The sequence below is a fragment of the Arachis hypogaea genome, chromosome 6, assembly GCF_003086295.3.
Source record: "Arachis hypogaea cultivar Tifrunner chromosome 6, arahy.Tifrunner.gnm2.J5K5, whole genome shotgun sequence".
Lineage (NCBI taxonomy): Eukaryota > Viridiplantae > Streptophyta > Magnoliopsida > Fabales > Fabaceae > Arachis > Arachis hypogaea.
In genome coordinates this window covers 56,153,901-56,165,017 of record NC_092041.1, presented here as the reverse complement: position 1 = coordinate 56,165,017, position 11,117 = coordinate 56,153,901, and the positions used below count along the sequence as shown (strand labels likewise).

Genomic DNA, 11,117 nt, shown 5'->3' with positions numbered 1-11,117 from the left:
AAATTAGCCAAAAATACTAACGAATTGGATCGAATTCAAGTTGGGTCCAAACCCAACATATATATAAGTTCATTAGTGGTCACTTCAGCCACATTTCACACACAAACACAAAGAGGGCAGCTCAAGTTAGATTGAGGAAGAAGAGAGAAAACATTGTTATGCTCTACTTCTTTTGCTTGTAACTTGAGTTACGGAGCTTCAATTTGCACTCGTTTGTGGCTAAGCGAAACTCTCGCAGAGCTCGTCAATTCTAACTAGGATTTGCTGGTAAAATTTCGAATTTCACACTCTATTCTTCAACCTTAAGAATTTCAAAAATTTAGATTTGGATTTTGAATAAATTTTATGATTTTAATTGTTTAGGTGCCACCTAATAGTGGATTATTGTTGGTTTGTGCCTCAAGCACCATTGGGAAAGGTAAGGTTCCTCTTTACCTTTGTGGATTTGTAAAATTGATGAATTTTAGGTATTAATTGTGGTAATATTGGTATGTATAGCTTAAAATTGTGATTGGTGTAACATCTCGCATTTTTTGAAAATCTAAATATGAATAAATTGTGATTTTATCTTATTAAATTTAAACTTTATAATTTTAGAAATTATTTTATTAGAAATAATTAAATAGATTCAGAGATAATTTTATTAATTAAGGTTCTTATGTAATTCTATTATAATTGAATATTTTGCAATTTGCATAATTTTAGTGATTGAAAAATAAAAAAGAATTATACATTTTAATTTAAGTAGCTTTTATTACGAATAAATCACGATTTATTAATAATTTGAACTTCTTATTTTTAAGAACTATTAAATTAAGAGTAATTAAATTAGTTTTATTAATATTTAGAGTTAAGTTAATTAATATTTTTGTGTAGTTTTTTTTATAGTTAGTTATTTTATATAAATTAAAATTAAAATTTAGTAATGGAAAAAACTATGGTTTATTTTATTAATTTGAATTCTTAATTTATTAGGAATGATTAAATTGATTTTTGCAAATACTTTAAGTTTAAGTTAATTAATATTTATGTACAATTTTATTATAATTAATTATTTTATATAAATTGAAATTAAAATTTTAATAATAAAAAAAATAATGAAAAGTTATATCAATAAACTAAATAATTGATATTTTGAATTTAAACTCTATTTTATAAAATATGATTAATACGTTTATTTTATAATTCAAATTATAAATAATTATTTAAAATCATTGATAAATTAATAAATAAATTTATGTATTTTAAAATTAATTTTTACAGTATTATATTTAAATCCTAAATTATTATTCTATTTTAAATATATATATATATATATATTACTAAAAATAAAAAAATTTAAATTTACTATCTCTTAAATAAATATAAAAAATTATATTATTTAAAATATAACTCATTAACTTTTATTTTAAATATTTTATAAAATTATTATATTACTCATATATATTTTACCTAATTCCTGGAATTTCCAAATAAAACCCTGAATCACCTAATTCCCAATTTCATTTCTATTCAAACGCATAAAACGCACGCTGAGAGGAAACAAAAATGGGTACAGAAGGGAAACAGGGAAAATGGAGAAGAGGAAGGAGAAGAGAGGGAGGAGGAAGGAACGACGCGGCTAGGACCTCACCGCCGCCGACGTTGTGCCGATGCGAGTGAGAGAGAGACATCCAGAACGAGCGTTGCGAGAACCAAGGGAAGGAGGCACCGTTCCGTCCTGTTGCCATTGCGGGTTGCGCCTGATCACCAGCGCAGAAGCTCCATCGTCGCCATTGCACGTGAGAGGAGGAGATGACGTCGCTGATCCTGATTCTGTCTAAGCCCCTCATCGTCGCTGGAATCACGAATCGGGGAGGAGAGGGAGGCTGCTTCCATCGTCATTCCAGGTGCCAGAGAAGACCGTCGCCGTTGAAGGAACCACCGCCGCCGAACCCAAGCTATCACTGCCGCCGGAGTCACCGTGGTTGCCACTGGAGAAGTGTTATAAACGCCGCTGCTACTGAACTACTTTAGTCACTGCTTCGATCCCATTCACCCCCCACAGCGTCCTCTGTTCTTGTCTTTGAATCAGCACTGCCCTTGTTCCAGTTTCAATTCCAATTCTGCCATTTCTGAATATATAATTCCTCCACCCTTGCTCTGCTGCCATTTTATTTTTTTGCATATGTCTCTGTCTTAGTTCTGCCAAGGTATGTTTGAAAAATTAAAATTGGTAGTGCTGTCACCGTCTGGGTCACGTTGGAATCACCTCTGCTGCCATGAAACTAAAAGGGAACGGAGTTGTCAAGTTAATCTATATGAACTCGGCTAATCAAGGTAGGGGGTTTAATTTTAAATGGTTTTAATTTAAGAATGCCCTCAAAGTTTATTGAATAATTGCAAATAAGTTTAATTGTTGTGAGTAATTGATTGGTTATATATGAATGCTGGATTGTGGCTGTGAATTGATTGAATTGAGGATTTTGTGAAATTGATTGATTATGTGTGGATTATGAATTGTTGATGAGTGATTGCTGAGAACTCGAAATTTTGATGGTTATATTGGATTTGTTATTGTTGAGCTGATTATTTGATATATTGTGATGGCGAATGAACTTGGTTGGTGGTTTATTTGGAATCGATTTTGAGAGGTATTGAAGGGTTGGATTTTGAAATACTAAACTGCCTGTTGAAAATCGGATTTTCTTGGAATTAAACGCCAACTTTGTAAGTGAATCAGTAACTCAGGAGTGATTGAAATGATAAGAGATTAGAAGCTAAGTAAACTATAATAAGTATAATTGTTAAGATTCAATTTTCAAGGTTTTGTATTAACTGAAGAATTAGTTATGATTTTTCAAAGTTAAATTGTGAAATCTGATTTTCTGCATTACTTTTAAACGAAGTTATAAATTTTGAAAAGCTATAACTAATTTTGTGATGATCGGAATTGCATGGGATCAAGTCTGGGTTAAACTTGGGAAAATATAGAATTGGAGTACTGGACTGGAAAATTTGAGGCCTTTTCGTTAAATATACAATTTATGACGAATTTTTAAAGTCAGGTCGTTGAATCAGTCTTGCTGCAGAAAAATTCGAACAAGGGAGCAACTTTGTTGTTTTGCTGCAACTTCTACAAGCTGAGTTCTGGAGCAAAACCAATTTTGTTTTAAAATTTCATTAACTTGGTTTATTGCTCTAAAACTTCAGAATTTTAGGAGTATGATTGGGAGTTGTGAATTTTTGAAAATTGGTGATCAAAGTTGGAAAGAGTCCGTTTTCAACAAGTTTCGCATCAACTTCCAATGCTTGTAACTCTTAGAATTGAACAACGATTGAGTTGCAACCAAGGCACACTTGTTGCTAGATAAATTAGGAGTTTTCAAACCAAAATTTAGCTTAATTGAAGTTTTGTAGTAAAAGTGATGTAAGTTGAAAGATACTAAGCTTGCTGATTTTTAAAACAGATTTTGACATACTCCCAAGTTATGCAACTCCTTTATTAAAACTGGTATTGACCTGAAACCAATTGGTAAAGAAATTTGGATAAGATAAGTTTAACCATATTAATTTTGAAGGTGGTTGGACTTAATTTGGATTTTATATGGAATTTTAAATTTTGCACGCTACTGCTATTTTCTGGTTTTTAAACGCTGCAAACTATTCTCGAGGCTAGAGTGATCAGAAAATCATGATTTTTAGTTTATTGGAAAGCTTAATTCGAAACGGTTGCTTGGACATAAAGTTTGTGCAATTCTGAATTCATTTGGTATTTTGAAAACAAAATTGAAATTAGACTGCCGATGTTGATTTTAGTAATAACCTTGGATACAGGATTTAAGACTAAATTTCTATATTATTATTATTATCAGATACTTTTTAGAATATATTGTGGCAATTGCTGATAAAAGGATGATGAAATGTTGAACTGTCAAATCCCACCAATTTTCCACTGTTGCCTGCAGTGCTTTGAGTCAGTGGAATTGACCCTTCATTGCCTTGTGATATGCCCAAATGCAACAGCAGATTGGTCGTTGGTGAAGGTTCAAGTACCTGGAGCTAGTTTGGAGGAAGTAATAGTTTAGGAAATGGCGGATGCATGTCATGAAAAACACCTTTGGCAGATTGACTGGAAGAAGACAAATGGCTCTACTGGTTAGTCTCTCCTGTTATTTATGGAAGACTCGAAACACTCTTATTTTTATGGAAAGGATAAGGGACCGAATGAAAATATACAGAAGCGGTCAAGATTGCAGAAGAGTTCTTTATTGAAGTTCTTAGACATTAATTCCTTCTCTCTCTTTATTAGGTTGTTTTCATTTGTAAGTCGGGAGATTCCGAATCCTCTAAATTATGCTGGCTGTCCAATTGGACCCATCTTTTATTCATTTAAATGAAGTATTACTTTTGGAAAAAAAATTGAACCATCCAATTTGAGGTTTCTAACTAAAAAAATTACAAAAACAAACCGACCCTTCAATTTGTAACTCGAAAATTTTTAAAATTATGTTTCATGAAATCAGACCTATCGATTTTCTTCTTTCCAACTTTTTTTAATCATGAAAAATCTAAAATTCTACTATAAAATTTGTTTAATTACAATTTTTTAAAAAATAAGCCCCACATTAAGGAAAACCCCAAAACTGAGAATTTTATTGGGTTATGCACGTTTGAAATGCTAATAAAAAAAATTTTAGCCACGAATAAAATGTATTATCGGTAATCTCCAATTCCCGATAATAAGAAATAAAGTGTTATATTCTCTCTGAATGGGTAATCTCCAATTCCCACCCCTATATATGTGTATGTTTTAATGTTATGTTTAAGCTTAGAACATTGGGAAGTATAATATCCCATGGAAGAAAAGAAGCCCGACGCAAATTTCAAGTCGCACAGCACAAGTGAAGACATGTCCCAAAACGAATTAGATTCCAAAAAGCACCATGAAGGCTATTTGGTGGCTTACAATTCTTCTTCTAAATGGTAAAAAAAATACTACATCATTCTTATCCACATTATTATTGTTATTCAAACCTAGTTCCAAACATTTGTAATAACATAGTGACATTCACATAGACATCACATTCAGATTAATTTTCACAAAACAATTTAACCAAGAAGAATGGAAAGTTCAACATCAAAAGAAGATGTTCTAAAGCCAGTGATCCTCAAAGCTAGTATTCCTTTAGCTGTTACTTTTGGTGGTTTAATCTATACATGGATCAAAGCAAAGAGATGTTTATCTAAGGCTCCTTCCTTATCAACAAATGAAGCGATTTCTAATGGCAACAATTCTCAACAAGGTGAAGAAAGTTGCCTTAGCCTTGCTTCAATGGAAGAATATGAAGGAGACAGTGCGTTTGGTGAGACATCCGTGATCCATGATTACAGTGAAAATCCATGTTTTGAGGAAGAGATTAACAGCCTAAGAAGCCAGATTGAAGGTATGAAAATGAAGGAATTGGCCTTGAGGTTGCAGTTTGATCAGTTTTGTGGCTTGAGAGAGCAAGAACTTGAGCTTGGAGAAATCAAGAATGCACTTTCGCTTGAGATCGCCCGCATCGGTTTCTTGGAAAGGGAGATTTCATCCATGGAGGCAGAGCATAAGAGGTTGGAGGATTGGAGATCGGAGAATAAGTTGCTTCAGAAGAGGTTTAAGAAGCTGCAGAGGAGATCGATGGCGCAGTATCGCATTGTGAAGGAGCAGGCCTTGATGATCAAGGCAGAGGAAGCAGAAATCTTGAGATGCCATGATGAATTGAGAATGAAGGTTAACATTATTGATGAATTAGAGGATGAAATCAAGAAACTGCAAAGGGAATTGGATCAATTGCAGGATCACAAGAATGAACTTCTTAAGAAGATTGACACACTTGAAAGATTACATGCGTCTAAGGTAAGCAAAAGATATACGTATAAGAGTACCAATGTCGGGTTTGTATGTTTATTTTATAGGTTTACTCATGATCACATTATAAGAAAAAGGTGCTTGTTAAATCACACATCTCAATTTCTTTGATTGAATTACTTATTTTACAACTTAATTATTCTGCTAATTTATAATTCAAAAATTTCTAATTGAGTTCACATATTATGTAAAGGTTTTTAATTAAGTATTTTTTAATTTTGCTAATATAAAATATTTTTAGAATATTTATTTGTGTGATCAAAGTAAGATGAATTATGAAATATTCAAAAATAAATATTCTAATATAATTACTTTGTTTTTTTAGAAAAAAAAACAATTAAATAAGACTATAGAACTAACCCGTGCTACTAACAAAATAACAAATAACAATTTGTTTAAATTGTATGATATATATAAGACTATACTATTAACAAAATGATTAAACTTTATTTTAATAAGAATAATACTATAGAAAAAAGTTAGTTGGATAAAAAGTGAAAATTATTTATTTTATTAATAAAATATATTTAAAAAAAACGAGATTTACAATGCAAAAACTTAGTTACAATCTTCACTTTTCACCACAAAGAACTCCATTTTAATAATACCATTGAACACATAGCTCAGCTGTCATCAGCTGTGTTTAAAGGTCTTGAATTTTGAATATTTTGTTAGATAGTTGTTTTAAGACGAAAAAAAAAAGTGTGTCACTCAAATAATTCGGTTCCGCTCACAAAATTAGAAGTTATTATAAAAATTGTACTTTGTAATAACACTAATACAATACAACTAAAGTGCAAAGATTTTCCATATGCAGATTGAGGTAAGTAGGGAAGATTACAACCATGTTGTGGATGAATTGGACCATGTGAAGAAGGAACAAGCAGATGAAGCTAAAGAACTGATTCACTTGCGTTGGACCAATGCTTGCTTAAGGCACGAGATAACAAGGCACCATGACAACGTACATCAGCATCAGCACGGAGACAACAACATAGAACTTGAACCTGGAGGAGGAAGCGATAATCAAGTTACTCATTATGACTCCGACCATGATCAATCACATGATGATGATGGTTCATCATTTGAGCATCACAGTGTTTCTCATTTTGTTTCCTTTCGTCACGGCAATAATGGAACTCGTTCGAAAAGCGGAAAGCTGCTTAGAAGGATAAAGAGATGGGTTGAAGGCACTGAAACAAGCAAAACTTAGGAAAGCAATAAGAACATCAAGATAATAAGATATGGGTTTTGTTTGCGAGTGTCTAGGCACTTTACGTTGAAACCTTTTATGGGAAAAGAAAATAAACTTTGCAATACATATGTTTGAATAATAGTTGCTAGCAGTGTATCTCCAGGCACCATTCAGTGTTTCCCTCCTTACAATAAAATATGTTGGAATATGGTGTTTGATGTGTAACACAGTATGCAAGAGGATCGGAGATTTGACTACTACCAGGGTTGAAATATTCCAAGTCTCTGTGCTCAACTCTATTAACTTTAGCCACATAGCAAAGAACATCATTATCTGAGAAAACATCAGTTCTTAACAAACTCAGCCTGAGTGATGTACGTCTCTGTCACCAGTTTTTAACAAATGAAGTTGCAAAAAAAGAAAAAGGAAAACATCAGTTCTAAGAAAATTGATTTTGGCAATCTCGTCAATATACTATTTCATAATTATTAAGTTCAGATCACTTATTGACTTTGCCAAGACCACTCGGTCATTATTTTAACCAGTAAATTCAAGTTGACTGAGATGACATTAAATAATAAAATGGCATAAATTGTAAGTCAACACACTTAGGAGTATAAAATATATATTATTTGAAGCATGTAAGTGATCTTATGGCAAGGGAATGTGTCTGTCTTCCTCTTAGATTTGAGATCAAATTCCACTTTCACGGTTTCAAGGAAAGTAAAATTTGAAAAACATGGTAATCATATCATTGTTGATTAAATCGGACGGGCTGCATAATCTGTTCACCAATTAAACTATGCTTTTATTTGATGATGAGTCTTGCCCCTATGCATTAATAGGGAAAAATATACATTGGTTAACAAAGAAGAAATATGATATCTGTTCGGTAGTCGATTTTCGGACAAGTCGGATGATGATTGATGGGAGCGAGGATTCCTCAATCGCGGTTGTGTCGGGTTCCGGTTTGCCGTGAAGTCGAGCACTTGTCGTGAGAGAAATAGGGGGGTACCACCTGCAAAGACACTCCGACGATCTAGTCAATTAGTGTGCAGGCGGAAAAATGTTAGGTGAAAAGGTGACGTACCGCGAGGGAAGGGCAGGTCCTCCCCTATTTATATCGTGTCAGAGGTGGGCCCTACGAGGACAGGCCCACCTTCTTCGAAGCTTCCTTACAGCTGTAGCGAGGAGCTGTCAGGGACGCGTGTCCGGGTCGCGCTGTGAACAGTTTGCATCCGACCGTTCGGGTCGGGTCGTCACCGGGTCGAGTTGACCCGAGAATCACTTGGGCTGGGCCGTAACAGTGCCCCCACGCGCCAGTGGTAGTCGTAGGGACTATTAGTGGCGTGTCGTCGCCCGTTTCGTTTGTTCTCGTCAACTCGGCCACATGTGGGGAGTATACGCCCTCAACGCGCGTGTCCCCTGGTTTGCATAAACAACCGTTTCGTCGCATCGTTCCCTGTGCGGAGCATTAAATGCTCATAATGGGGTGGAAAAACCCCGTTTGCAAAGACTATTCTGCCCCCAGGTGTTTCGCGCTTCTTGGGAGGCAGTTTTTAAACAATCAGTTTTATGCTTTTGTATTTCTTCATACTTCCCCTCTCTCTCCTTCCTTTTCCTTGCTACAAAATTTCAGAACGTTACATCCTCCTTGCCTCTTTCCAGGCTTTGCAATTTCATCCCCTTTCCATCAATTCAGGTAATTCTTTGAATTCTTTTCTTTCGTGCTTCATTCTTGCATGCTTGTTGCCTGGTTTTTGTTGCTGCTGTGTAGCCTTTCAATGGTGGTTATACGTGTTAGGGGGGTATCATTCCAGGGTAGGTTTTTCCTTGAACTTCTACATCCATTTATAGTGTTTCATCCTTAGTTAGGGAGTAGTGGGGGTAGTGTCCGTGCTCGGCCTGAGCAACCGATCTCTTAGACTGACTGGATGGTCCCCCCATGTAGGTATGGCTCGCACGGTCTCCCGGGCTTCCCCTTCTCCCGCGGCGTACGATCCCTATGCTTGGGTCGTTTCCGACGTGAAGGATTCGCCTAACCAAATGGGTGAAGAGGAACTCACCGAGTTCCGACAAGCCGAGTACTTGTGCGGAGGGACTGATGAAGAAGCCAATTATGACGTCTTCGTCCCAGCTCCTCACGAGCGATTGTACGAGATAAATTTCCACCACCCCCGAGTAGCCGACTGGATTTGGTTCTACAAATCCATGTTTACTCAAGTTGGGGTTCGTATTCCGTTTTCCGCCTTCCAGATGGCGCTTTTAAGCCGTGTGTCCGTGGCGCCGTCGCAGTTGCATCCGAACAGCTGGGCCTCAATCCGCTGCTTCGAGATGGTTTGTGAGTATCTTGAGCTTCCGGTGTCTGTAGATGTTTTCCTTTTCTTCTTCAAACTTACTAACCCTTCGAAGGAGGGGAAGCATAAAAAGGGCTTCATGTCCTTCCGGTCTGCCCAAGGTCGGAGGATTTTTGGTTTGTTTGAAGACTCCTATCATGGGTTTAAGGACAAATATTTCAAGGTCCGCCCTGTCAAAGGTCATCATCCTTTTTGGTTGTCGTTAGAGGGGGTACGCCTTATTCCGACCTATTGGAGTTTCGGAGCGGGGTCCAATGCCTTCGTTAAGGTAACCTATAGGGGCATGTCTGCGGTGGATAGGAAGATTGCCGATGTGTTGATGGCAGTCTTCGGGAGGAATCATGTAAATCCTCACCTTCTCATGGGTGATCGGGAGGCCGGTCGTAATTATATTTGTGAGAAGCCTCTTCTTGTCCCTTGTCTTTTTGCTTTTGTTAACAATTTGTAGTGATTAACCGACTTCGTTTGCTTTTTCGCAGTGGAGATGCCTGCCTCGGTGACGGGTCTTCCTAACTTATTCCAAACTTTTCTGTTGGCTAGTGACGACGAAGGGGACAATGAGAAATTTTCCGCCGAGAAGTCCGCTGCTCCTTCGGATGACAAGGCTACTACCGAGCAAGAAGCCGCGGTCGACGGGACCGGGACCTCGGCCCAAGCTGCCCAGGTCGAGGTTGACAAAACGGTTCATGTTTCCCCCCTCCGCGAGGTGATCGGCACCGGGGGTTCGACGTCTAACCCGGATGCTGATGACAAGGTGGAAGAGGTCCCTAGCCTCAAGAGGAAAAGGAAAACGTCGTCCAGTCCTGAGGGGGTTCTCACTGTTATGGAGAGGAATTTTGATGCCGGGAACTTTATAGATTCCAAGCTGATTCCTGGTACCGAGGAGTATTTCCATGAGTCTTCCCTTGCCGGGCAGGCGAGGTGGATGTACCGTACCCTTTTACGTGGCGCAGTGATAGCTCGGAAGGCCGAGTTTGAGCTATCCGGGATGGAGTCCCTCCGTAGAAGGTTGGAATCTACTGGGAAGGCTAACAATGAGCTAAAAAGTGAAGTTGAGACTCTCCGGGAGCAGTTGACCCAATCAAATGAGAAGCTTGACGCCGCTGAGAAGAAAGCCACCGCTGCCGAGAAGAAAGCGGCCACTGCTGAGAAGAAGTTAGAAGAATCAGACGCCACGGTTTCTCGTCTTGTCGATCGTGAAATGGCTCTAGAAAATCAGGTTGGCGCGGCACAGAAACGGGTAGCCGACCTGGAGAAGGAGAAGCAGGCCGTGGAGGCCGAACTGGCGACATGGAAAGCGAAATATAAGGACGTTGTCAAACAAGGGAAGGGTGCGATTTTGGCGACCGAGGAGGCTCTTAAAGCTCAGGTCAAGATCGTTGCTCCCGAGTTTGACACATCGGCTATCGGTGTTTTCAAGGTCATTCAAGACGGCAAAGTTGTTGACGTCCCCAAGAAATGAATTCTCTGTCTAAAGCTTTTTTGGTTTAGCCGCTTTATTTTGGCTTTGTGAACAATTTGACTTTTTAGTCGTTTGCCCAATTCATCGTAGTTAACTCTTTCTTATTCGTCTGGTTGTGTTATCGTTTCTATTAACTGTTGTTGGTTTATAGCTGTCGTTTATATTAAAGAATCGTGGCCTTTCGCATAGTCATTCGTTATAGCGGCAGTTTGA

The 11,117-nt window shown here is 37.3% G+C and overlaps 1 protein-coding gene and 1 long non-coding RNA gene across 2 annotated transcripts; both read left to right on the top strand.

Moving 5' to 3' along the window:
• The first annotated feature begins 1,503 nt into the window (after positions 1-1,503).
• LOC112696617 (uncharacterized) lies at positions 1,504-4,414 on the top strand. Its single transcript, XR_003150805.3, has 2 exons — positions 1,504-2,319; positions 3,948-4,414. It is a non-coding gene; the product is annotated as an uncharacterized lncRNA (long non-coding RNA).
• Positions 4,415-4,801: 387 nt separating this feature from the next.
• On the top strand, positions 4,802-7,365 carry LOC112696616 (protein CHUP1, chloroplastic). The gene is made up of 2 exons (XM_025749446.3): positions 4,802-5,878; positions 6,708-7,365. Exons 1-2 carry the CDS (start codon positions 5,105-5,107, stop codon positions 7,101-7,103), a joined length of 1,170 nt encoding a protein of 389 aa, XP_025605231.1. The 5' UTR covers positions 4,802-5,104; the 3' UTR covers positions 7,104-7,365.
• Positions 7,366-11,117: the final 3,752 nt, after the last annotated feature.

Coding starts and splice junctions, on each gene's coding strand:
- LOC112696616 (XM_025749446.3), top strand. CDS start 5,105: ATGGAAAGTTCAACATCAAAAGAAGATGTTCTAAAGCCAGTGATCCTC. Junction 5,879..6,707: donor AAAGATTACATGCGTCTAAG/GTAAGCAAAAGA, acceptor TTCCATATGCAG/ATTGAGGTAAGTAGGGAAGA.